Source organism: Aquila chrysaetos, chromosome 10 (genome assembly GCF_900496995.4).
Source record: "Aquila chrysaetos chrysaetos chromosome 10, bAquChr1.4, whole genome shotgun sequence".
Lineage (NCBI taxonomy): Eukaryota > Metazoa > Chordata > Aves > Accipitriformes > Accipitridae > Aquila > Aquila chrysaetos.
This window is the reverse complement of record NC_044013.1, coordinates 19,094,726-19,122,060: the sequence shown is the minus strand read 5'-3', so window position 1 is coordinate 19,122,060 and position 27,335 is coordinate 19,094,726. Positions and strand designations below refer to the sequence as shown.

General features: G+C 36.7%; 2 protein-coding genes across 9 annotated transcripts in view; one reads left to right on the top strand and one right to left on the bottom strand.

Annotated features, from left to right (window-relative positions):
- The window catches only part of DAW1 (dynein assembly factor with WD repeats 1), a 29,297-nt gene extending 5,719 nt beyond the window's left edge, over nucleotides 1-23,578 (top strand). Inside the window, exons 4-13 of one of the 2 annotated variants that reach the window (XM_030028057.1) lie at nucleotides 1,965-2,023; nucleotides 2,683-2,805; nucleotides 4,479-4,578; nucleotides 6,793-6,876; nucleotides 8,835-8,941; nucleotides 12,188-12,290; nucleotides 12,686-12,800; nucleotides 13,882-13,958; nucleotides 15,955-16,117; nucleotides 16,778-23,578. In XM_030028057.1, coding sequence (XP_029883917.1) covers nucleotides 1,965-2,023; nucleotides 2,683-2,805; nucleotides 4,479-4,578; nucleotides 6,793-6,876; nucleotides 8,835-8,941; nucleotides 12,188-12,290; nucleotides 12,686-12,800; nucleotides 13,882-13,958; nucleotides 15,955-16,117; nucleotides 16,778-16,812 — 966 coding nt within the window. In that variant the 3' untranslated portion in view covers nucleotides 16,813-23,578. Of the gene's footprint in view, nucleotides 1-1,964; nucleotides 2,024-2,682; nucleotides 2,806-4,478; nucleotides 4,579-6,768; nucleotides 6,877-8,834; nucleotides 8,942-12,187; nucleotides 12,291-12,685; nucleotides 12,801-13,881; nucleotides 13,959-15,954; nucleotides 16,118-16,777 lie in introns of both variants that reach the window. The other variant, XM_030028056.1, reaches the window with a different exon arrangement.
- Nucleotides 21,750-27,335, bottom strand: part of LOC115347092 (SPHK1 interactor, AKAP domain containing) — a 75,900-nt gene continuing 70,314 nt past the window's right edge. For 5 of the 7 annotated variants that reach the window (XM_030028047.1, XM_030028051.1, XM_030028052.1 and 2 more), the window contains 3 exons: nucleotides 26,859-26,911; nucleotides 26,590-26,774; nucleotides 21,750-24,009 (listed from right to left, as the gene is read on the bottom strand). In XM_030028047.1, coding sequence (XP_029883907.1) covers nucleotides 23,866-24,009; nucleotides 26,590-26,774; nucleotides 26,859-26,911 — 382 coding nt within the window. In that variant the 3' untranslated portion in view covers nucleotides 21,750-23,865. Of the gene's footprint in view, nucleotides 24,010-26,589; nucleotides 27,015-27,335 lie in introns of those variants that run through there. The other 2 variants (XM_030028055.1, XM_030028053.1) reach the window with 2 other exon arrangements.

Genomic DNA, 27,335 nt, shown 5'->3' with positions numbered 1-27,335 from the left:
ATACTAATAAAATACAAGTGGTGGATGGGAATGATAATTTTTTTTTTTCCCCAAAAACTATTCCATGTGTTTGCATTGTTTGAAAATTAATATTTTTTCCTGTTGCACGGGAGCATAATCTTAAATGGGTGTATAAATCCATCTTTTTATTATTTCCAATAATTGTGGTGACAGTGTTGTATTAGGCACCCTGCAGAGAAACAAGATTTTGTAACAATTTCTCAGGTCTTAAACTATTACATAGCAATTGTATGCTGTAGTGATTTGCAGATTTTTGTCTTAGGGACTGCTGTTGCAGATTTTGCAGAACTTTTGTTTAATATTGCCTTAGGGTTTGATTATTGTATCATTTGCACAAACAGTTCTTGCTGACGTAAAGTTCTGTGGATGAAGCAACTGCAGCACTGGGCATTAGAAGAACAGAATTAGTCCAGGGATCTGAAATTGAACATACACCCATCTCGTTTTCCTCCCTTTTTCATAATTGTTAAATATGTTTGTTGTTCAGAGATGCCTGCATGGAGCCCTAAAAATGTCATGGATCAAATTTCCATAAATTTCCATAACTATCTATTTTCATATGCAGATATTTGTATACTGTGGCTCTTTTAAAAAAAGCAAAATATTTTTGTCCTTTCCACATCTTGATTGCCAATTCCCACTGCTGTAGCTGAAAGTACAACTTGTCTTACTTTCTCTAGAGAACAGAAATTGCTGTTTCTCTAACATAAAATACATTTTCTGTTTCTCTCTCTGTCAATCCTTCACTTGACCATAGTTATTTCCATTTTGATCAGTCCCTACTCTTCTGAGTAGAAGACTTCTGAGCTCCTTTCATTTTCCTTTTGGAGACAGGCAGCTGAGAAAGCTAGAGATAAGCAGAAAAAGTTGAAGCTCTGGTAATATGTCAGTGATTAAATGGCATAAATAATAAATAAATAATTTCTTCTTCATTCTTACGCTACAGAGAAGACCTAGTGGACCACTGCTGTATTTTTAACATCCCTTTACTTCACTATCAGCAATTGCTGTGATTTCCTAGGTTATGATTTTATTACTCTTTAGAATCAAGCAGAAGCCAGCTTGTAATAGGTGAAAGTTGTTCAAATGCAAACCCTGTTATACAGTAGCCAGCTTATTCAAACACAAGCCAGATTATATTTTTTTTGGTCATTTTCAAAGTTTCATGGTATGCTGACCTTCGTTGGCAGTATCTGAAACCATTTTCACCTATGTTTAACAAATCTTAATATGTATTATTATGGTTATGAGATAATTTACATGAAACATATATACTGTCTGATTAAAGGACCTTAGAAGCAATGTTAGAAAAACAGTGACCTCCATAACCTACACAATACAGGCAGACATCAAATTTGAAATTCCCTCTTTGAATTTTCTCTTGATAAGTGTCTTTGTTATGGTTCTGCATGCCTTTTTTGTCACAACCTCTTGGGACGTAGAGGTAGCTTATTTCTGTTCTTCCTGTTTTTTAAAACAAAATCATGCACTAGCTAAAAACATCCCATAACCTAAAAGACTCAAAATACTCAATTCAGCTGGATCTCTTTATTCACTGTATAAGGCTTAATATTAGTTGGGATTTCTTTCATCAGTTATCTCACCAGGCATGGTCTCCTCACTCATTTTGTTTTGCCCTTTCAGCTCTGGTCTAGGGTTACTTTGCTGGTCTCAGAGAAGGTGGAGAAAAAGCAAACATGGGGGAAAAGACAGTTCATTCAAGTAAAATATAAATTTGAAATCAATACTATATAATATCTGCAGTGATAACCTGCTGAGGCATGGGGGATTTTTTAGTTAGAATTTAATGTATTACAGCTATAACTGCTAATCTGACAGGAGGAGGAGAAAATATTAACCTATTGAATATTTTGAGCAATTTTTTTTTTTTTTTATTTGCATCAAATGTTGCTTTTTTTTCCCTCCCCCCACTTCTATTTCAGGTACTTAGAGCACACATATTACCACTGACTAATGTAGCGTTTAACAAATCTGGTTCCCGGTAAGTTGTTTTCAAAGTCAAAATACATAATCACTAATTGAAGTTTTGTATTTGTAAATTAAATTGTAAAGGAATTTCAGGGCTTTTGCTGAAAAAAAAATTGAGCTCTGCTGCTTATAAGCAGCTTCCATCATGGTTGGGGATTAGATTTCAGGCCTCTGTGGGAGAACGAATGGGAGATGCAAAAAAGTAGCGGGTGACATTCAATTTATGTAATTTTTTTCTTCCAAGGTGATAGTTTGTTGACAATTACCATATTTCAGAAAGAAGCACCTTTATGGCAATAAAGTGAATATTACTAAAAGCTAAATGAGTCTTTGACATAAATTCATTTGGGACTTTCACTGTAGTGGAATTTCATGTTAATTGATTTCACTGTGGGCATATGCCTCATAATTTTTTCCTTCCTGTCTTGAAAGCAGCAGCTTGCTTTCTAGTTGAAATACTTTAAAGATTAGAAACAAGGGTGGGTTTTTTTATGAGTAATGTTTAAAAAAAAAAGTAACCTCTATGATCATAAATCTATATTTTTGAAAGAAGGAAGAGATTTAGGGTCTGAGACAGTGCTAACTGAAATCTGTGGCAATAACTCATTTGACTATGCATCAGGACCAGTAAGATATTTACTATATTCAGAAATTAATTTCTCTTTGCTTTAGCTTCATCACTGGAAGCTATGACAGAACCTGCAAAGTATGGGATACTGCATCAGGAGAACAGCTACGTACACTGGAGGGACATGGAAACGTTGTCTATGCAATAGCTTTCAATAATCCCTATGGGTAAATACATTTTCTCTGAGATATATCATAATTGCTAATCATATTATTTTGCAAATACAGAACTATTACTCAAACTTTAACATAAAATAGACTGTTTCAAATTGAAAGAGTTCAAATTCTGAATTTGTAAAGTTCAACTATAGCTAATCACGATGGGACGACACTGTATATTATTTGTATAAGAGATACATTCAAGCATGTTTTCTGCTATAATTTTTTAAAATGAAATTTAGAAATTCAAAACATATATTTCATTAGGTATTCAGTGTCTTGAAAAATACATATATAACTCAGTTTAATATACTGAAACACAGATTTATTTAAATGATATCTACATGATCAGATTGTGTTCTGAATGTTAATCATTCTTTACTGCCTCCATGTAATTGTATATGATGTGAGATATAAGTACTTATGACAGCTTGTATTGCTTCAGTTAAGGAGAAAGGACATTTTCATCATAACAAAAGTGGATTTCTCCATTTGCTATTACACATTCATTATTATTTAGGACATGATTTAGAAGTGTCACAGCTGTTGAGTAATTTTTATAAAATCCACAGGGTGCCGCTGTATGAACGTCAAATATGAATCTGTGCCTCTTGTTTTCTGCAATAACTGTTTGCCCTATGTTAGAATTGCCACCTGTTAGGTGAAGGGAATTATATGTTAGCTACTTTAAGTTTCATTGTCTTGTGCTTCCTGAGGAAGCTGTTGTGTGTAAGTAAACCATTTTGCTTCTCTGCAAAATAAGAGGAATTAATTCTTATTTTTATATTGAATCACATTACTTCTTTCACTGTCAGATGTCCTATTTATCAGTTAAGCAATACACAGTTAACATCAGGAAATAAATGTTAAAGACTTGTTGTTATGCTATTTGGAGCATTGTCATTTCCTTCTAAATGAAAAGCCTTTATCTAACCTAGAATCCGCTATATCAATGTCTTATATTCTGATACTATTCTTTACTTTAAAAAAGCAATTAATGAAATTCTTTTATATACTTTGAAGAAACTAATGTATGACAAAAATCTGTGCAAAGATCAATAACTAGACTGTAACAAAAAAATGGAGAAGCAATATATAGCGAGCAAAAACCTGATGACAACGCTGAGCTACTTTTAAATTAAAAGTTCAGTAAAAAAAGAACTTTTTTTTCTGCTAATCTTTTGGTTTTGGTACAGTGTCCCTTGCTACATTTTCTGGGTACCTCACTTCAGTTCAGTCTTGCTTTAACTGCAGTTGGTCATAACACTTCTACTGACTTCAATGGGAGTGGAGTTCGACCTCTGAAATTTGGGTATACTGCTTATAATAAGAGTTTATAAGTCTTGATAAACAGACGCTATCTGATTAAATGACATAACTTTTAAATACATCTGGAAGTCCAGCAGATAACCTTATCCCTAATGCAGGTTAGTCATCAGTTATGAACACTTCTGTGCTAATGGATAGGCACAGTGGCTTTTTTAGAAACTAATTAAGTCTGCTAATTTTTACCCTTAACATAACTTCTGTTTGTGAAATCCTGCTCCAAGATCTTGTAGTGTGGCAGAATGCACCAAAATGCATGCAAGCTTTGATGACTGGGTATTGTTTCTGTGAGTTCTACTGTCTTTGAAGTCAGAGGTTTTTTCCTAAATAAAGATAACAGGATTTTTTCCATTTAGTGACAAGATTGCCACTGGATCTTTTGACAAAACCTGCAAACTGTGGAATACAGAAACGGGAAAATGTTATCATACTTTCAGAGGACATAGTGCAGAAATAGTGAGTACTGATGGACATTTCTTATTCTTTTATGTTTCCTCACACCATCATTGATAGCTGTGGGTTCCAAGTCCCTGTGAGCAGACATTGGAAGGGGCAGGTATTCTGCTGCATCTATTCACACGTACAGATATTTTGAACATTTCTGCGCTGCAAGAAAAGATAGTCTGACAGTTCTTAAGAAATAGAATAAAACATTGTATACAGTTTGAAATGATATTTTTATTCCTTTACTTTTTTCCAATTTCTCTTGTTTGCTAAATGTTAAAACATTTTTGAAAAATACCATAACAATCAGAATTCTCAATTTATTGCTCATATTTATTCCTTGATTTGTTTACATATCTCATTTTTTTATAGATATTTTGTATTGCCTTTCATATTTGCAGAACCGAATACACAAGAACATCATTGCTTGTATTGCTGACTTTCATGCTGAGATCTGTACTTCACGTACAGGACCAATTGGAGCCATAGAAGAATGAATTTCTGAAATTTTAAGTGTGTTAAATGGGAATATGTGGGATGGTGCAATGTCAAAGATGTATGAAACGAAAACAGTTTAAGCTTAAAAATGATTGGTTTCCTTTCCAGTGCACTAGAAGCCCTATTAGCAATAGCAAATATCTTGATACATAGCATTCCGATTTAAAAGATCACTGCAAATCCACTGAAACTCTTAATTTCAATGCAGAATATATTTTTTAACAAAAATAGCTATACAATCATTATTCAATAAAGCATTTCCTGAAATTGTTTCTGGAAACAATTGGAATTTAATTTGTAGATTGCGAGGCCTGTAACTAGTGTGAGAAAATGATGGTTTACCTTGGTGGAAGGTGAGGTTGGTTTCAGTGGGTTTTAAATCTCTGGATACTTTGAAACAGTTATTCCTTACAATGGAGAATGTGTTTGCTTATTGAGACAGGCTGCAGTGATTTTGCTTCCACAAATCAGTTAGCTAAATATTTAAAGGCCTCTCAATTTCTTGGCAAATGGCCTGGATAATGACACCTGTTAAGATAAGAGTGTGAGTGTATAGAGTGTGTTTGTGGGTACACAAAACTGTCTGGAGGGTCTTTGCCCCAAACTGATCAAGTTAAAGAGGAAGCCTACCAAATGATAGTGTTAGGGAGGACCGTCAGTTGGATTGAACAGTAACTGGAGAATCTCAAAGAGAATTTTGAAATAAAGAAAAAGAAAGAAGTAGAAGATGATAAAAGACGACCATTTATGACAGGGTGGAGGAGACATTAGTCTGGAGGCAGCAGTTGTCAAAACCTGCTCTGGTGCTTCCAGAAGTCACCCTGGGCATCAGTCTCTGCCTAGACCAGAGAGCATAGCCATCCTTTTGCAGACACCATGAGGAGTTGGCATCCGGCTAGTGGATTGGTAGTATGGGGTTCAAAAAAAAGGCACCCTTGTGCCTCCCATAAGATGCGCATATGTGAATTTGGATGCCTTCTCTCTGGCATGTGGATCAGCAGATTGTAGGAAGTGGCATGGGTTCAACTAAAGCTAGAGCACTCATGTCTCCTAGGAAAGGTATGTGCAAGTAGGGGAACACATACTCCTAGGAAAGGGGGGTGCACTTGTAACCCAGTCATCCTGTGTGAGAGGATAAGTGTGCACGCAAGAGTGTGAAAGTGTGTGTGTGATTAAAACTTCTTGGAGTTAGAGGAGGAGGTTTAGAAATTTGTAGCTGTTTATTAAGATTGCACAAGTTTATTGTGTTACAGATACTGATACTGAATACATAGTTCTCTGCCAGTTAACTATGCACTGTTAATAAATTAACAAACTGCTTCAGTCTTGATTTTCATTAAAACTTTGTGAACTAAATAATTTCTCCCTGTGACACAAAATGAAGAACCTAAATAAAACCTGAATTTTAATCCAGGCTCAGAAAACAATACAGGAAATCTTTCAGTAAGTCTTTTTAATGCATTGCTGTTGCAAAGCAACCAATTAGTCCATGTGATTTGAGTAGTCATCCAGAGCTATGTGATAAGGATTTGTTGCTCTTCTAGTGAGCTGTTGGAAGAACTCTGCAGTTTTTCTGTATACCATAAAATCTTACATCAGACTTTTGTCTTGTTTAAAAATATTAATCCCGACCCATTTTTTTTGAGAAAATGTATATAAATAGTCTCCTTTCCCACTTTTTCCATCCAATGTTTCTTGCTACAGGTATGTTTATCATTTAATCTTCAGAGTACATTGGTGGCAACTGGAAGCATGGATACCACTGCCAAATTATGGAATATAGAGAAAGGAGAAGAAATAGTCACTTTAAGTGTATGTTTGCCTTCCTTATGTTTCTAAAGGTGTTCCTTGCTTTCTTAGTTTTCTAGCTGAGATAAATAATAGTATAACCATTACAACAGTTTCAAAACTTGCAGAGTTTCTTTTACTAGGTGGTCCCGGAGTGACTGCAGTTATGAAACAGATTAAGAAAACTTGAAGGCAATGTTAAAGCTATGGTATTTTATAAGAAGTTCTATTTATCAAAAGACAAATTTTCTCATTTCAGTGACAGTACTGCTATAGATTAGAATGCCTTCCATTGCTCATTAAAATATGTTGCTATACTGTAAATTATGACCTCCTCTGCGTTAACCCTGAGAACATTAATGTCAGACACTACATCTGTATGGATCTTCTTCCTGTAAACATCAGCAGAGGACAACCATCCAATTACCTCTAGACTGTGATGTCTCTGCTCTATGTGACTTGCTGGGATTCCACAGGTTCAGATTGGCCTGTGCTGTTTGAATGTATTTCTCTCATGTAAATACTAAATAACGGGTAGTGCATAAGCTTCCTTTGCTGTATGTGGCCTACAGAGTGAGGAAGGCATTTTCTCCTCCTTGACTTTCTCAGAGCCCTGAGCAGAGCAAAGAGCAGTGGAATGTGTGAAACTTTAGCTTACAAGTATGCTTACATTCATTTTTCCAACCCTCTCCACCAACACCAATGACAAACTGTACTGTAGTTTACTGTAAATGAATCATCTGATTTCAGTGTGTATTGGTGAACAAATGTGATTCTGTTTAAATCAAATATGGAAAATATGCACTGACGACATCACTGGACAATTGCTCACTGCTTAAGTGATGTGTCTGATTTTTTGCAGTTGTTACGATATTGAATATTCCACAGTCCAGTAGATCTTTCTGTCAAAATTGTGATCATAGAATCATAGAATCTTTTAGGTTGTAAACGACCTTTAAGGTCATCGAGTCCAACCGTCAACCATGCCCACTAAACCATGTCCTGAAGTGCCTTGTCTACATGCTTTTTGAATACCTCCAGGGATGGTGACACCACCACTTCCCTGGGCAGCCTGTTCCAATGCCTGACAACCCTTTCAGTAAAGAAATTTTTCCTAATATTCAATCTAAACCTCCCCTGGTGCAACTTGAGGCCATTTCCTCTCATTCTATCACTAGTAACTTGATAGAAGAGACAAGCACCCACCTCACTACGACCTCCTTTCAGGTAGTTGTAGAGAGCGACAAGGTCTCCCCTCAGCCTCCTCTTCTCCAGACTGAACAGCCCCAGCTCCCTCAGCCGCTCCTCATAAGACTTGTGCTCCAGGCCCCTCACCAGCTTTGTTGCCCTTCTCTGGACACGCTCCAGCACCACCTCCATGTCTTTCCTGTAGTGAGGGGCCCAAAACTGAACACAGCGCTCGAGGTGCGGCCTCACCAGGGCCGAGTACAGGGGGATGATCACTTCCCTGCTCCTGCTGGCCACACTATTTCTGATGCAGGCCAGGATGCCGTTGGCCTTCTTGGCCACCTGGGCACACTGCTGGCTCATATTCAGCTGGCTGTCAACCAGCACCCCCAGGTCTTTCTCTGCCGGGCAGCTTTCCAGCCACTCTTCCCCAAGCCTGTAGCGCTGCGTGGGGTTGCTGTGACCCAAGTGCAGGACCTGGCACTTGGCCTTGTTGAACCTCATGCAGTTGGCCTTGGCCCATTGATCCAGCCTGTCCAGATCCCTCTGTAGAGCCTTCCTACCCTCGAGCAGGTCAAGCCTCCCTCCCAACTTGGTGTCATCCACAAACTTACTGAGAGTGCACTCTATATACATATATATATATATATATATATATATACTGGTCAAGACAGTAAATAACATATTGAAGGGTTATAGAAGGATTATGCTGCTGAAAAAAGCTACATATTAAACTACATTAATGGAAAAGTCATAATTTGCTTTCTCATGCTCCTTTTTTAAAATTCTCTCAGGGACATTCAGCAGAAATTATTGCATTGTCTTTCAACACCACTGGAGATAGGATTATCACTGGCTCCTTTGACCATACAGTAGCAGTGTGGGATGTTGGCACTGGCAGGTACTAAAGTACTAATAAATATCATTTTACATTGCATGGCTTAATGACAAATGAAAGAGACAATGTTGAGCTACAAATTACAGACCTTGTATTTTTGCTTCATTTAGGGTATGCGTTCCTTCATCTAATCATTTGTTGCTCCTGTTCCCTTTGTTGTTCTGAAAAGGAATGCTGCTCATGAAATGCTTTTGTATATGTTTTTTGTTCTAAATTTCCATCTTATGAGCACTGAGGAAGCAGACAAAATGGACAGATCCTGTGTTTGTTGCTGATAAATTCTCCAAACAGGAAAATATTTTATCAACATGGAAACTCATGTTTTGGAAGTTGTCTATAATTTCTAGGTGGAATAGACTGTTTAAGTAGAAAGAAAGTATATTTTATGTCATAGAAAATTACTCTGGTCACATTTTCTTTAAAAACTATAGAGGGTCAGTTTTCCTTCTCACAATCCTTTATGCCAGTATAAATTTATAAAGAGGAGAAAATTGGGCCCCTCTGACTCCAGAGAGCAAAATGTCTTGATTATGATGCCAACAAATAATAATGTAGTAGCTAAATACGAACTTGTTGTATTATCCTGACAAATCCACTTGCTTTTTCAACTGGAAACTCAGTATAAGTAGAATAGTAAAATGATTGCCCTGATTACTGACAAAGTAATTTATGAAGATAACAGTTCTATTACATTTTCAGAGGTCATGCCTTTTTTCTTTTTGTGAGAGCAAGGGCAATATCTTTGAAATTTATATATAAAAAGAAAGTGTGTATATAGTGATATCTTGGGGTAATAAACAATGTGTATTGCTTCAAAATGAGAATAATCATGTGATTTAAAAAATAATGTACTCATAGTAAATCATGTAAGGCTTGATCCTGTAAGCTTTGAGCTTATTCAACACCAGCTGTTTAATGTTTGGCATGCAAATACTTAGGAGGCACTCCTTGAGCAAATCGGGCCTTTGGATTCAACTTCATTCAGCCTGGTGTTCTTGCAGATATTTTTGTTTAGAAACAGCTTCTTCTTCCAGCTTCTTGTCTGAGCCTGCAGTGAAGTCAAAGTCTTGAGATTTTCCTGTTGCATTCTTTTTTTTTCTAAGAAATTAATGTGGACTTCACATCATGGTCAATACCAGGAAATGGAATATGAAGGAAAAAAATTCTTTTTTAAACACTGGCACCTCTGGTAATTACCTAGTAGGTAATATAATGGTGCCAGGGCCAGCATTCAGTCTTTTAGATGGCAGCTGGGCATATATAGATTTACTAATAATGAAAAGTTACAGGCAGAAAGACTGTGAGCAAATCATATCATACTTTGCTGTATACAGGTTCATGTAGATTCACAAAAAACTTGTAGGTGAGGTTTTGTGTGCCCATCATTCACCATATGAAATACATGAGAAACCCTGCTTTCCAAATTTGAGTTTGAACTTGAAGTTTCTGTTAATCTTGCTGGCTGACTGATGAGTGTCTGGGTTCCTCAGTTTTATTCTGGGTAGGTATCTAGATTTGTCCTGAGGGAAGTTGATGTAGGGACAAGAAATTTCAAGAAGGTTCAAGATTTTCTTCATAAAATGTTAAAATTTAAAAAAAAGGGGGGCAAGGGAAAAACATGCCTTTGTAATATAGGTCTATATTTCAATAATTTCTCCATGGTAGATACAGTCAGCTATAGTTCAGTTGAAGGTGTCTTCAGAGCTTCATTTGACAAATCAATAGCCTGTAACTGGGGTCAGGAGTGCTGGACACCAGGATGCTGAGAGAGAGACAGTTCCTTCTTATTTGCAATTTTGCAATTATGGTGCAAATATTAGAACATCCACATATTAAATTTCACTGGAACTGAAGGCTAAAGAAGTATTATGACTGAAGCTGATTTTTTTTTTTAATAATTTAAATGCAAAATTTTTATGGCATTTCACAAGCCTGTTTTCTGGCTTCTATCTAATTGTGTGATAGACAGTGGTTTCTGTGAGACGTTCCACATGTTGCTATTTATTCTGCTTATTGATCAGATATTTACATTGAAGTGTTAAGCCTGGACTGCCTTTTTGAAATTTGGAAATTAAAGCTTTTAATTTTTAAATTAAAAATTTTTTTATTATTAGGTATTTGGGGTATTAGGTATTACAATAACAGCAGTCTTGACGGCCAAATAATATGTTCACAAAAGAAGTTTTCTACTGTTGTTTTCTGCTTGTTGATTTTTGGTTTTACTGTATAAAGCTCCACACAATTTTAACAGTGCAGGCCTCACATTGTTAGAAAGTAGAAGGAGTAATTCTATAAAATGACATGAGTATAATCACGTTTTTGTTATCATAAGCAAATAGAAAATTCAATGGCTCAGGAGATTTGCTTTGCTGTTCATTTAACATATATACTAATTTAGCTACCCTTATATATCTTATGCAATGAATAAAAATATTTCAGTCACTTAAACTCATTTAGTTGTTTTTCTAGTCATTAGTTTATCCATTAGTTAAAACAGTTTTCTATTAATGATACAGTGATATTAGCATTGTGATAATAACCTAATTTACTAATCCTTCAATATATGTATATCAACTAATCTTTTTTAGGGTTCGTTGCCTTATAGGCCAGTAATTCATAGGAAGCAATAATGGCTAATTGTATCCTCTCTATTCAGCTAAAGCTGAAGAATTTAATGGAACTAGTATTGCCAGTCTTTTGCAGCAAGAAGTTTAGAATTAATGAGGATTAGAAATCATATTTCAGTTTGGCTTTCATTTGCCTCTTACTTGGGAACATGCTCACATTAAGTACCTGATTAAGTTCCATTGATCTTCAGTGGATTTTATAAAAGGTTTAGATTATATGGAGTTTTAAAGATGTACTGTTTACAGTTCATTGAAGTAGGATAATGGGAGAGTAGTGTGGAAAAACTTGCTGTATGTGCTTTGTATGTAGATGAATACAAGAAATCTGTCTCTGGCACTGGGAAGTCATCACATTTCACTGGAAATACATTCACTAAAATATTTCTGAAAGAGAAGGAAGAACTTTAGCATTTTATTCCTTACTGCCTCTTTGTCTCAAAGATAAAAAATGGAATTGATATAGTACTAGAATCCTAAATGAGCTGTACCACTCCATTTAATTGCTTTAATGGATAAAATGGTGAAGACTTGACACCTTAACTATACTATTTTATAAACTTACTTATAATTTATATGCATATATCAAAATACACACTAAAAATGTAAATTCTCTTTTTGGTAGGATGTTACATACTTTAATAGGTCACCGAGGAGAGATTAGCAGTGCACAGTTCAACTGGGACTGTTCTCTCATTGTCACTGGATCAATGGATAAAACATGCATGGTAAGAAAGTTGAGTTTGTATTGAAAACAGCTACTTGATATATAAAAATTTATCTTTTGTAAATGGAAGAGCATTATTTTAAACTAATACATGTAATTCATTAAAGAATTTACAACTAAATGCAAAACCTATAAGCTTATTCATTTTAGTGAAGTCCAGTTAAATAACAATATATATTTTAAGGCTCATTTAATCAATACACTGAAATAAAAAATATAGGACTTCATTAAACTGACTAAACAGTTACTCTTCATTGTTTTATATCCAAGCTTCATGTTAAAACGTTGTCAGACATCAGAAAGGGCCTATACATGTTGCTTTATGGATCAACTAGATATCTATCAAGTAAATTAGTCAATGAAAGAAAAAAAACCAACCCTTATTTATCTATGCAGCTGTGGAATGCTATGACTGGGACACATATAGCAACTTTAACAGGTCACAGCGATGAAATACTGGATGTCTGCTTTGATTATGCTGGCCAGCGTATTGCAACTGCCTCTGCTGATGGTAAGTGAAGCGACTGGGACTGCTGTAAGAATTGCAATAGTAGCATAAACCACCCTTGTCCTTTTCCTTTGGTTTTGCTTTGAATGTAGCTTGATGAAAGAGGAGTATCACGACTCGAAACTACAGATCAAGCAATGTTTGTTACATTATAGAAAGTTCAGCATTAAATTAAAGAAGTTTTCCCCAGTGAAAATTTTCTTATTTTTCACACTTTAATCAACTCAACATGTCTTTCCCATTTAACTTCAAACTTGCAGGGAAATATTTCACTTGTGTCTGGAAATGCATTTTAAATGTTTAGGTAAGTAGCTTTTGAGTGAAGTTTGATTTGGGTGGCTCAAATTTAGGCTTAAATGAAAAAGGTAGTTGGAATTTTAATGGTGGATTTGCTACTAGGCTTTCCAAATGCATAGCAAGAGAATACAAAATATGGAGTTAGTGAAAGAAGCATTTTGTTTTATTATTGGTATGCAGCAGTTCTGCATACTTATTATTTTTTACGAATTGCAATAGCTTTTTGTATTCACCTGGACAGTGTTACATTATAGCGCATAATGACAATACTGTATTATTTTTACATACTTAAGTGGTTTGATTTGCACTTCTAGAAACAGGATACCAGACTGGATTGGGGGCAGTATTTGGATCTGATTTGCTGTAGTTGCTAAATTAAGACATAAGACAATGTAAAAAGTTTCCTGAAATGTAATCAATATCTTATTAAATATAATTAATAGCTCATTAAATAGAATGAATATCTGAAATACAATGAAAGCTTTCTGAATATATAGTACTTGCATTCTGAAACTACAGACTTCAGTAGTCCATGGTCTATGTAGACATTTATATTCACATTTTAGAAGTTTTCCAGCAGAAACCATTAAGAAGTCAACTTTTTCCAACCAGATTACAGATCCTTTTTGACATACTTTATCCTTTGGGTAAACTGTGTTAAGATTGTCTTCTATTTCTTTTGAAATCAAACCTGAGGATGAGGTCTTTCCAACCTTATTAAAAGGTTCTTATTGAAATGCATGCTGAAGTGTAGCAATCACAAATGGCTCCTAATCTACTACAACAGGATCAGCAAGAGTCTATAATGCAGAAACAAAAAAGTGCATTGCAAAGCTAGAAGGGCATGGAGGTGAAATTTCAAAGGTAAGTTGTTTGTGGTTTGCACCTTTTCTTATTTGATTACATGTGATATCCAATCCGCCAGTTATTCCATGATGCAGGAATACTGTTAAAGAATGTGGTGGTAAAATCATTAATATTTAAGATTGAGAGGTCTGGCTAAGAAGTTGTCTTTACTAAAAGAACATTCCTTTTGACTAAGAGCTATCAGTCAATGATTGTTTCCAACTCCCCAATTCTTACCTAAGATAACACACTAAGGGTATGCTACTCCTACAGGCTCCACCAAGAGCCATCTCTCCATATTGTCATGTTATTTACTATTTGATTCCTTAGAATTGTGGCACTTAGCAAGCTACTTAAGAAGTCCGTCCCTCCCAGGCATGGATACCTGGCTTTGTTAACATTGAAACGATTGTTTTTCCTTACCTCTTTCCCTTTTTTGAAACAGTATATAGGTTGGGTCTCTGCGTCACTGGGCAGAGAACAGGGGAGCAGAGAAGGAGATGCTGTCCGAATGTTCTCTCACTATGATCATAGTTAATGGACCTTCTGTCTGACCTGTCACTAATTGTACTTTTGTTATTACGCCCTTGGAGTCCCCAGATTCTCTGACAGAATAAGCACAAGTGTTTTAGTCTCTTGATGACATCTTAAGGCTATTGCCTCTGAGGCTTTTGCCATCACCCTTATTCCTTGCTTCTACCAGATCTGCTCCTCTTTACTCTTTTTCATTTCTCTACACACCTAATTTATGGAAAGGAACAGAAAAAACGTATTTCTGTGGCAAAATACATGGAGAGTCTTATTTTCAAAAGTGCATAAGGGACTTGGAAGTATAAAGCCTGTTTCAAAAATCACTTGGTCATGAGGAGTGTGCTCATGTACTTTGCTGGAAGTCTTGTCCGGCTTAATTTTGAATGCCAAAGTTCAGTTCCAAATACATTTAGTTACTTCTAAAATTGTACGCATTTTTCAAAGTTTGTTATTTAATGCTTGCAACTTTTCATTATTCTTTCAAATGGATAGGTTTCACTACCTTCTAGGCTAGTCTGCTAAGTCTGTGCTGCTTTTGTTTGATGTATTTTGTAGTTGAAATATTAATACTTTGAAACTAGGATGGTTTGTAGTGAAAAAACTCATGTGCTTTCATTGTATTGATTTGGCTATTATAATCACTCCACTGAGAGAATATTAAGTTCAGAAGAGCTAGTCTTTCCTTACTTAATATACTCACTGCAATATTTCACACTCAGTGCAGATGCAGTGAGGAATGCAGTCTGAATACATGCTGACATGTGCATGGGTTAGGGACAGCTTCCACCAGTGTCCTAAGTGCTGGCATGGTTTCTTTGCTGGAAGTGAGAATCTGCTCATCTGGGAGCATGTTGAAAAGTCAGTCTATTTCTGCAGATGTTCTGTGTAGCTGTGATCACTTGGGAAGGTTATTACTTGGAAATTGGATTTCTGGGGAACAGGCCTTTTGCCCTCAGTAATTAAGCAATTTTGCATTGTATAATAAACCTAGTATGGTCCGGTTAGTGCTATAAGAATATATCTGATTATCTGGGAATGCATGCAATTTTGGCAATGAATGTTTAACAAATATGAAGACATACTACAAAATGAGTTGCCTTGAATGGAAATTTTGATATTAGAGAGATGTATGTTATTTAATGTAGAACTCAATAAAAAATATATAAATTTTACGATGGAATAATGATAACATTTAAATATAGTTGGTACAGTTGTAGAGCAATTGTGAGTTTGGGGGATAAGGTTCTGAAGTCTTGATCCTATAGTGAGGTCATTGTATGTATACCTTTTTACATACACAAAGTTTTCAGCCACAGAAGTTTGCCAGGATGACTCTAGTGGAATACTATCCTTAATTTCAGATGAAAAGCTGCATGCAAGAGCTTCTGGTTTCTGTTTTCATCTTTTAATCACTAGATATGCTTCCTGTTCTAGGCATACTGACTTGCTAAGTAATATAACTCTTTTCTATATTTTTTTAAAGGTATGTTTCAACCCTAAAGGCAATCGTATACTGACAGCCAGTTCTGATAAAACAGCTCGACTCTGGGATGCTGCTACTGGACACTGCCTTCAGATATTAGAGGGTCATACTGATGAGATATTCTCTTGTGCTTTCAATTACAAAGGCGATATAATCATTACAGGTAACTAATATATTCCTTCTTTTTTTTTTTTTTCTTTTTTTGAGAGACATTTGAAATCTTGTTATGGTAAAAAAAATGAGTCTGAAAAGTTTCCTGGGGCTATATCCCAAATGCAGGCACCAGCAGTAACTTAAAATATAGTCAAGAAAACCTAAAACCTCACTTTTGAACTGAAGCTTAAGTGAATATGTCCATGTACAAATTTGTATAAAGGCATGGGCACACCCTACCATCTCTCCTATGAGCATATGCTAGCATCAGACCAGTGACCAAGCCATTTTCTCACAATGCATTGCAGTGAGGGAGGTCTGGATGAGCAAAAAGCAAAGCTTTTTGAATGGGAGCACACCTTTTGTGTATTTGGCGCTGAACTCTGTTGAGGTTTCTTTCATTTCAGACAAAAAGTCGTGGGAGTGGGGAAAGACATGAACAGAGTATTTGTGATTGCTTCGGTCTTTTGACTGAACTACCAAAATATGGGATGCAGGATGATCTCAGCTAAAAATATTGCTGTAGGTCCTGCTGTCTCAGTCATGGACAGAAAAATATTTCTCTGGCTCCTCGGTATTCTGGGTAGATTGTTGATGTAGGTGTTAACAAAAATGGATAAATTGTGTGATACAGCTAAATGATTCCTTCACAATGTGTGTTTATTACTAGGAAGCAAGGATAACACCTGTAGAATATGGCACTGACAGAAGAGAAGGAAAGATCCAGTTTGGTATATGCCTACTTTGTGAGTTTCATAGTCAATAAACTCAGTCTTTCAGATCTGTTTTCTTTTACCCTCTTTGTTCACCTTCAGCTTTGCTGAAGTAGAAAAGTTACCTAGATTTTGATAGGTTTGACTTTGCTGATGTCTGGTAGATATGGAATCACAGAACAGTAGGAGTTGGAGGGGACCTCTGGAGATTGTCTAGCGCAACACCTCTGCTCAAAGCACTATCAAGCAAGCAGGCTGCCCAGGACTGACGTGGTTTTGAATATCTCCAAGGATGGAGACTCCACAGTTTCTCTGAGCAATAGTGTTTACATAGTGTTTGATCACTCTCACAGTAAAAAAAGTTGGGATTTTTTTCCCTTATATTTAAATGGAATGTTTTCTCATATTTCAGTTTGTGCATGTTACCTCTTCACTAGGTATCACTGAGAAGAGTCTGGCTCTGTTATTTCAGTCACCTGAGAGAAATCATGATTAGTGTGAATGAATCCAGTAGGATGGCCCCATTTCTTTCTGTGTCACTCTTAACTTCTAACTTTTATTTAAAAAAATACAGCATTATAATGCTCTCAGGTGTGAAAGGGGTGTTGTTATGCACTTGTTCTGAGTACTTTTGTATTAATTTTTTTGTTGTGTAATGAAGTATTGAGTTAAAATGCCAGTTTCACTACTTGTAATACAATGTCCCACTTGGTATTTCCAGAGAAAACCAGCAACCATTTGTGAATTGCATTGCTATTAACTATTGCATATATGCTGTAGTTAAACTCCTGCTCACCCCCCTTTCATACTTGCCCACATCTTTCCATTCATACCATTCATTTCTGCTCAGTCCTCATTCTCCCATTCTCACCTGAGGTAAAGAAAAAATAATATGGGTGGTGACTCCAACTCTGAATCCTGGCCCAAAGATTATGGCTAGCACGAAGAAACTCTACACACTAAAGAGTTGGAGCCAAGGACTGTGACATAAACTGAGAAGTGGATGAGGAACTACTGCAAATTATTTACCATCCTACAGTGAGCTCTAGCCCAGGCTTACCTCTCACCAGCAATTGCCAACAGGTTTCACCTGTGCAGAGCTCACCCCACTTCCTAGCAGAGCACCTGAAACTGCAGTTGCTTTTGGCAGGGGAGTAGAGAAGGAGCAGAGCCAACTGGTCTCTTCTAGTAGCCTTGGAAGAAGGATGAAGAGGCAAAGAGGGTAGGATTGAACAAAGTATGCATGTTGACTGAGGGGAAAAAAGGAAGAAAGGAAGCGTGCAGCAGAAAATGAACTTGAAGGTATTTTGTTTATATTGTATATCTCTGGGTGGTTATGGACTTGACTTCTAAATGTTGTTAAATTTAATAGGAAGTTACTAATGCTGATGTGTTTTGACTGTCTCTGAGTGCTTGCCAGCATCCTTGTCTGTAAATGAAGAAACGAAATTGCCTGTCATCAGTTGGCAAATATCCTGGTTGTCTCAAGTAGTGTTGTGTTGTGGGAGAGCTAAGCAGTGTGCTGCAGATCATTTAAAATTAAACCTTTATGAGTAGGCGAAGTGGCTGATATTAATGTTACTGTAATGCTTGTGGTGTTTCCTGTTGTCTTGTGCAAAGATTTATGATATCAAAAGTGCATCTCAGTAATCCAGAATTGAAAGGGGCAGGAAGGGCAATGCAGTTCTATGTTACTTTAGAATTGCTCAGTGTCCCTAGATCAGTTTGCACCTGTACTTACAGATGTGACATGGGGGATTTCTGGCTGACAAAAATGGAGGAAAATTAGTGTAATGAAGTGTGTACAAATACTGCTACATAGTTAAAAACTGAAATCTGACTTGCTGTGTAACCATCACAAAGTAAAAAAAATTCTTTGGGACTGCAATTAGGAAGTCAATTTTTTTTTTTGCTTAACCCTTCAGGTTGGGTTATTTTCTGTTGCTTTTTCTTTTATGATTTTTCTCTTATACTATGCTAGTGATTCAGTGAATCAAACATCTGTAGTAGCTTTTGGCTTCGTGCTCTTGTCCTATTTTTATGCAAAATTTTGAGTGGGTTGAGGTTCCATAGGCTAAGCATTGGACTGGGAGGCCATCTGGGCTCTATTTCTGACTCTCCCTAGATTCACTGAGTGAGTAGAATTGCTCTTCGGGCTAAGTTATCCAGGTTTCCTGCTCAAATGTGAAACACACATCTGGTGTGATTCACAGCACAAAAAAGCGTGCTGACTTGGCGCCTCGTAAGAACTTCAAAAGTACTCTAGGTACCATCATATGAATGCTTTGATGTTAGGCTCTCTGCACCTTGGTTTACCCATATGTAGATTTAACAAATTTTAGAGATATATGTTAGGAGTGCGTTGTATAGATGTATCATCCTGAAACCATTCTGTGTCTCTGGTAGCAGCCTGATCCCTTTCTCTAATTCTACTTCAGTCCCTGCAACCAAAATAGCATGTGTGTGTGTGCTCTAACTCTATTGTCTGGTGCCTTTTTAATCTTATAAAAACATTTGGATTCTACATACCTTACGCTCGCCAAGCTGTTACTTTAATCACTGCGTGGTTGGAGTGGGATGTGGCTTTCAACATTATCCTGCAGTGCTGGCAAACTTGATTCACTGTGACGTTATTGAAAAGGATTACCTCAGGTGACTCCTGAAGTGTGCTTTAGTAAGGACTGTCACAGTGGAAATCATATTTGCTGTATTGTTTCTGTCCTTTAGACGGCTGAATCCTTCCACTATATATCTCTGTGAATATACAAGTTTGTTTTTCTGGGAAAAATGCCCTTAGCTTGTGTCATGTAACTTCCCCAGGGCTGAATGTACATTTTACAAGACAAGGACAAGAATTACCATGTAAGCACATGATGTGTACTTGGAATCTTGACGTATGCTTTTTGTATCTCTTGAGATTCAAATTATTTTCTGAATAGGTGAGGATAATAATACTTATACCCACTCATGTTTTAAAAGTGGCACTTTGTGAGACTTTCTTTTTTAGCTGCTTCTGTGTGATTGCTTGCATTTCCTGGGTAGTTAGTGAAAGGATATGAAATATATCCTGCTTGGTTATATTTTCCAGTGTGCTGCACTTCACTGTCTAATTTTCAGCTGAAGCTGGGAGGAGGGCACAGTACCCATCAGCCAGACCTGTCTTCATTGCAAATTATTTTAATTAGTTTGATAGTCCAGCTATCTAATTTAACTGTCTGTCCTGCTAAATGCTGTACAGCTGCAAGTTGCTTTCTGAAGGCCTGTTCCTTGCAATGACTGGCTTTAGAGTGGGTTTGAAAAAGTGGCATTATGAGTTTGCTCATAATTAGGAATGGCTCTGCCTTGAATTAAAATTCTTAAATTGGCTGGTATGGATGTGCTTTCCTTCTCAGATGGAATTTGTTTTGTTTAGTAAGTAGCTCATGTGGGCTTTTTATTTCAATGGAGTGGTGGGTTTCTTTCCCCTGACATTTTGAAAATCAGAGTGCAGGATTCATGGTGACATTCCTATGCTCATCTGTCATGTAGCTCTGCATGAAACTAGACAAGAGAGACAGTAAGATCAGCCTCTCCAGAAAGGTTACCTGCTGAATTTAATAGGATAACTGTAAACAGGTGACCATTTTTATCACAGACCACAATAAAATGGTTAATTTACTTGAAGACACTATGAAAATCTTTGGTGTTAGGACAAAATTGAGGTAGATTATAGTTTTTCAACTTCTAATGATCCCAGCATTAAAAGCACCCTAAACAAAACCAAACGAAAAATGAAGTTTTTAAATACATATTTTTCAGTAGGTAATTCTCCTGTATTTGAATTAATGTATCTAAGAGGCCAAATTCTGCTCTTCATTAGGTGGGTGGTAGAGTCGACACCAGGGTGGAAGGCGCCTTCCCCTGAAGCTGTTTTGCAGCGTAGGAAGGTGAGTGGGACAGCCCTGGCTGGGATCAGCGCTGCAGCAGGTGCTGAGGCAAATGTGTCTGCTGCTCCCATGGATGGCCTCTGATGGCCAGGGCATCTCCTGAGGCTCGTAGGGTTTGTCTTCCTTAGTAAATTGTGGTGTATCTCTTTCAAGAACTTATACAGATCCCCAAGTGGGAACTTGAATCTATGTACAAGTTTTGCATCCTCTCATTTCATAATGTGTCATCTCTTTTTGTTTGCTTTGAGTCTGGCTCATGTGAGTTTCATTTGTTGGGTCTTAGTTTGTACTGGGAAAGATAGTGAGCAGCCACCCCCTCCATGCCCTTGTGATGTTAACAACCTGCATCATGCTCATGTATACCGAGAGGCTAAACTGCATATAATTTACTCTGAGATTTTTACCTAAAATTGTATGTAGTATCAAGTTCTCATTTATATGTATTTAAAGTTGACTTTTAATATTTTTCAGCCTTTTTAAATGGTGAATGTGTCCTGTTCCAATTTACTTGGATAAGTGTTGGTTTCCTTTTCTGTTTAGTCATAGAAATACCACCTAGGCAATAGGGCAGTAAATATCTGTGCAAACTTAAACAAGCAGAAGAAAATCCTGAACTTCTGTCTCTGCAACCCCCTGCCTGCTTTTGCAGGTGCTGAAAGCAGCTAGAGTGAGCACTAATAGCGATTTGGTATGTTGGGAGTTATTCTGGGGTTAATTCTCAGCAATGAACATGTAATTTCTCTTTATCTTACTGCGATACTAAGAATGTTATGATTAGCCTTGTATCACTTGAATGAGTTGTAGAACCTGAGTAAAGCTGTAGCTTTGGTACTGAGGTAAGGACCTGGAGCTTGCTCTGACTTGTTTTGGTCCGGGCCATGGGTCAGGTTTTTCATTCAGAAGCAGAGCTTTGAGAAGCTACAGGGGTGGCAGGCAAATATTATTTAATAGGTCAAAAAAACCATAGCACATCCATAAACTTTTTAGAAAGGCAAAGAGGACGCACATTATAACATAAATTTATTTCTGAATAAATTGCAACATTAAGAACTACTGTACAGAGAAACTGCATCACACTGTTACAACTCTGTCATGATATTTGTGCTTTGTAGGATAAGTAAACATTTATTCTATCACAGCAAAAAATTGTATACTGACAACTAACTGTATTTGGTTTAAAAATAAATACACTCCCATTTATTAACTCAAACAAAGCACTTTAAGTCTACAATACTTGGTGCTTTTTATTGACTTTCAGCCTCAGAAATGCTGAGCATTCAGAGTTGCCACTCACATTAGTGGGAGTTACGGATGTTCAGCAATTCCTAGGAGCAGGCCCAGTGACTGCACAGTTACATTCAGAGTATGCAATAAGTCGACCTTTATCTTGACAGTAAAGTGACCTTCACTGTTTTGTATATACTGCGGAGTAGATGTAGAATTACTCATGTTGTTTAATGTTCCATGTTAGATTTTGATTCACTAACAGTTTGTATTTCAGAACAAATGAGTGATGCAGTCATGCAAGTTTAGGAATGGTTTTAAAGATAAAATTGATAATATGGCTCTTTTTCATAAATTATTTAAAACTACTTCAAAATTTTCAAAAATATTTAGTGCAAAAGGATAGGTTGGGTTTTTTCAAGAAATATTACAGAAGCATATACTGTTATATGGAAAATAAACCATCTCTTCAATATTTTATTGGGAAAAGCAGGCAGGTTTTCTACTACGCTATTTGGGTAGGGAGAGATGAAAGATAAATATTTTCAAAGAAACAAATCGCAGAAGAGCTGTGAAGTGCTAAGTTATATTAACTTTAAATTCAAAACCAATCTCTTTGGCAGAGTGAAGAGAATGTATCATTAAGTGCGTGATACTAACAGATCATCTCAACAAGACGATACCATAGTATATCTTATCAAACCATTATATAAATGTTATAGTAACGTGAACTATCACATATAGTCCAAACACTAATATCCAAAATGAACAAGTATGTCTACTGAAATTTTAACAATCATTTTGCGTTCTTCTCAGTTAAAAAAATTAAGATTTTTATGATGAGATGGTACTCTTTTCAGATATGCATTTCTTCACCTTATTAACAATTTATTTGATTGAACTAAAATTAAAATAGTATTTTTTTCCACTGCTTTTAACTGATATGTAGCATGTTACATAGTGCTTTAAACAGAAGCACTTTACGTAATGATTGTATTATCATTACTCCCTCTTACCAGGTAGGCACACTGAGGCACAGAGGTGAAATGACTCGCCCAAGGTCACGTGGCAGGTGTGTGGTGGGACAGGGTTAGAAACCTGCTGCCCTGACTTGCAGAGCTGTGTTCAGGGATATGCCAGGTGTAGCTAGACTGAACTGCATTGCCTCCAAGTGAAAAGGAATGAAGTTTTTAAGGGTAGTAACTGAGAGTTCAGATTTTATTTCCTTGAGAAGAAGACAGGAATCGGGAACAGCTATGGAAGAGAAATAATCACATGGAAAGAAACTAAAATGTGTTTTCAGCAGCTTTTTATTGTATTGTCTATCTGCAAAGGTGTTAAGTGTTCAAAAGTTTGGGTGGTTTTTTTTTTTTTTTTTTTTTTTTTTTACCCCTTAACAGACTATGAGGATTTAAAAAAAAAAAAAAAAAAAAAATCAATTCTTTATCTAGGGAAGTGAGTGTCTCCAGCCATCCTGGAACAAACTCTGGTTCTAATAGTTAAACTGTACAAATATTGGTGTTTTAAAACTGAATGTTGGTGTACTATCCCATTTTAGCTGATTGATTTAATCAAACTGAATAAAATGGAACATATTAGATAATTTAAGCTTTTACTGTGTAGTCCCCTCATTCAGAAGGCTAAAAATCCATCCCCTCCTAGTACAGTACATCCTATAGCACAATACGTCAAGAGTCCCTCATGATACAGAAAGATACAATACACCTTGGTTTCACTTTGCTCCTTGTTCAGTTGTGGAACGGACGTGTGCTGTTTCTGTAGAGTTTGTATGTCGTTGCTCATTTTATTCAGTGATGTTCAGAAATCGGAGCATTACACAAACCACTGCTTATTTAAACTGGAATAAAACAAAAATGCTGAACAGGTGAACTTTCTTAACCCAATTCAAGAAGCCAATCAAACAGACTTGGTGTCATCTCTCTGCCTTCCTCACTGAGCTTGCAGTACTGCACCACGGCATGAAAGATATCCCCCACCTTCCAGGACTTCCGTTGAACTAATTGCACAACATCTAAAAACTAAATAAAAAAACCAACAAAACATGCTTAAGATTTGGTTAAGGTTTTGTTAAATGAATACACACAAACTGCTGTAAGACCATCCTTTGTAAATGCACTGCTGCATGAGGGAGTGGACACGATTCACTGCACAGCAACATAAAGGTTCTTTCTATCCATAAAACTTCAGAAATGAAGTTCCATAGATCCCCAGAGACTGGTCCGATCTCATGACGTTTTCTAAGTTAGCTGCTCTCATCAATTCTTATTTATTGCAATGAAAGTAAGAACAGTGAAAGTGAGCTTGATAAAGGATCACAACTTTCCTTGTTATCCACAACTTGCTGTCAAAATAATGAAAGTGTGACTATCCACTCTAAAGAAAAAAAACCAACCCTCTTCATTACCATTAGCTATATTTTAATTTATATTTAACTTTCTGTATTTCTGCATAGACATCCCATAGTATTTTAAATATTCACGTAGTACTGGTGAGAGGGAATCCTGGGTAAACTTCTGTCACATGAAGATATTTGCCACGATTGTGGTTGAATCACAGAGAGTATCTATATTTGATTTTTTTTTTTTTTTTTAACTTCCAGATAAACCAGAGGTTAAGTATATGTTCTTAAGCAGCTGTAAAAAATCCTGAATTTTGTCCACTTTGTACTTAATAATGGGCTTCACAGTGTCATACATCTGGTCCCATTTTTTTCTGAAGCACATAAATGAAAATCAAAGCTTTTCATTTCTTTGAATTTCACAATCAATATCCAATTAGCTTGCTCCTTCTACATTTCCAGTTTTAAACTGCACAAGAAAATATTGTGTGTCTCTAGTTAGTGTAGCTGTTTGCTATTTACATACTGAAGCCTAAACTTTTAATATGTATTTTAATGATATTTAATAGGCACGCGATTTCCAAGAGCACTGTTGTAGGCAGGATGTGCTTCATTATTCTCTAGTGTATTTTTGCAATTGAATTAACTGTTTGCCAAAGCACATGGGTAAAGCTGACAGCTGTTTCTTTAATTAGATGCAATTTGGACTGTTGCTGCTGAATGCATTTTAAATTATGTTTATGATTCCCAAATGCATGTACTCAAGAAAATCAAACAATATCTCTGCTCCTCAAAATGATCGTCCCATAAAAGACCAAAATACTGATTTGTAATACTGTTTTCATTAATTGATTTGAATACTGTGACACTTTTTGTAAGCCTTAAGGCTTGAGCTGTTCCTGCTGATCTTAGAAATGGGGCTGTTTTGGTCATTCCTGAAATGCTGAGTGGCATTTAGGGCTATCTACAATGGAGCACTAACTAATCATTTGGGAATAGAAACAGTCTGCACTTCTTGTGGCCATTTTGGACTTCAGTGTTGCTCTTGGTGCTCTGGCTTGGACTAATCCCTCAGAAGGTTTCTCAGTTCTGGTAGTCTGTGTCTGTCTGCCCCTCTCCCTCTGGAAATAGACTTCTGCTTTCAAAATGGTGGTTGGCAGAGGCTAAGCTACACCTGAGCAGGAGCAAAAGAGTACTGGCACGCATAGCACTTTTTTATTGCTAGGCCAGGGGCGGTGCTTCATAATTTCCACACAATGATGCAAAATATTTCAATCAGTCTAATTTACCAAGTGTGTGGTTGCAAATATGGTTCTACTGGAAGCACTGGTTGGTCACTGCCTGGGCTAAAACTGTCTCTTAGGGTAGTAATAATATAAGGATATGCCTACACAGACAGGTCCATCCTGCCCATCTTCTGAACTTTCCATGAGCTCTGGTGCAGAAGCCTTGTAGTCTTGTTATGTCAGTGAACCGGAGCTAATATGGATTATCTTTATTTTGCCATTAGTATCTTCTGTACGTTTCAGCAGTGGGGCCCATTCCTTGGTGAGCAGCAATCCTTTTCTGCCAGCACAAAGTGACTATAAAGCCAACGTGTTTGGCCCTGGTAGATCTCATGTAAATGTAGGAGGAACTGTCAGGCCCCTGCAGTACCCTGCTGTATTCCCAGCTATAGCAATTTCTGAACAGCCAGGCACAAGTTCAGACCTGCCTGCAGCTGCCCTAATCAGTGTTGTTAGCAAGGCAGAACCTGCATAAGGACTAAGGAATTTCAAAGCTGGAAATTTTAACTCCAACTTATGTCTCGCATCATAGTCAGCTCTTACTGTCACTGAGGAGCAGAACTTTGTATGTGTGATGCCCACATGCAAGGGATTTTTATTTTTTAAGCTACGTGTTTAAACTCCACGTAAGCCATCCACAGCCCTTCAAATGCAGCCATGTAAAGGACTCTCTGTTAATTCTGCCTTGAGCATTGATACTTAACGCAGCACTGATATGAAAAAGTGAACAGATTCATCAAAGCATGTTATAGAGGCTTTGGAGAAGCTCTCATGGTGATACTGTTTCTTGTGCCATGGACAATCTACTAAATATTTCATGTACCTTAAATTCTGACACATTTAATCCTCTCCTCCTTTCTGTAATAAACAGTAGTTTTGCTATCTTGCTGTAATGATGATGTTTTTGCATCTGCTTTTAAGCTCAGTAACTTCAATAAAACATAACATAGCATGCCCAATTCTGTAAATACTACCTTTTCAATTCTGTTTTCCTGAGATTTCTTAAAATAGATGGTTGGAATTCCAAGTTCAGAAGCAGCTATCCACTGCAGGGTGGCTCGCAGCTCTGCATCGGGGCACTCTGGTTCCAGATCAAAGTTTATCACCAGCAGGTCCTTTTGACAATTAGCTGTTCCCACTGAAAGCCCAGAAGTACTTTCTGGAAAAATAATCCCAACAGTTACTGTGCAATTACTTGTCTTAACTTCAAATTGTATGCTTTAATTGATATGGTTCAACTTACCCTCTGTATTTTCTGTCTGTTCTTTAAGGAAAACCTTTTCTTCTACTAATTCACTTAGAAACAAACAACAACAAAGCTTATTAGTGATATTTAGGAACAGTCTACAACATTGCTTCATGATGGATAAACTTCTCCCTCAATGTAAGACCTAGAAAACTGCAAGAAAAAAGTTACGGAGGATGAAATAATAAAATGCTGAATATATTTCATTTATTTAATCTGTAAATCAGGAAAAGCTATGGGAATTGCAGCATTATTCCCATAATAGGATGAAGTACTTGTACTGGTTGCACTGTGTATTACATTTCACCAGGGTCTGTGTATCTTTACATAATGACAAGCAAATGACATTATGGTAAGACAGAGCAAGCCTCATACCCTGGGTGGAAATACTGAACTTCCAATGCCTGCATTATGCAGTGCTATACTCCTTGGCTGAACCTTTTCCAGTCTTGCTTTCTAGTTCTGTCTTTCATA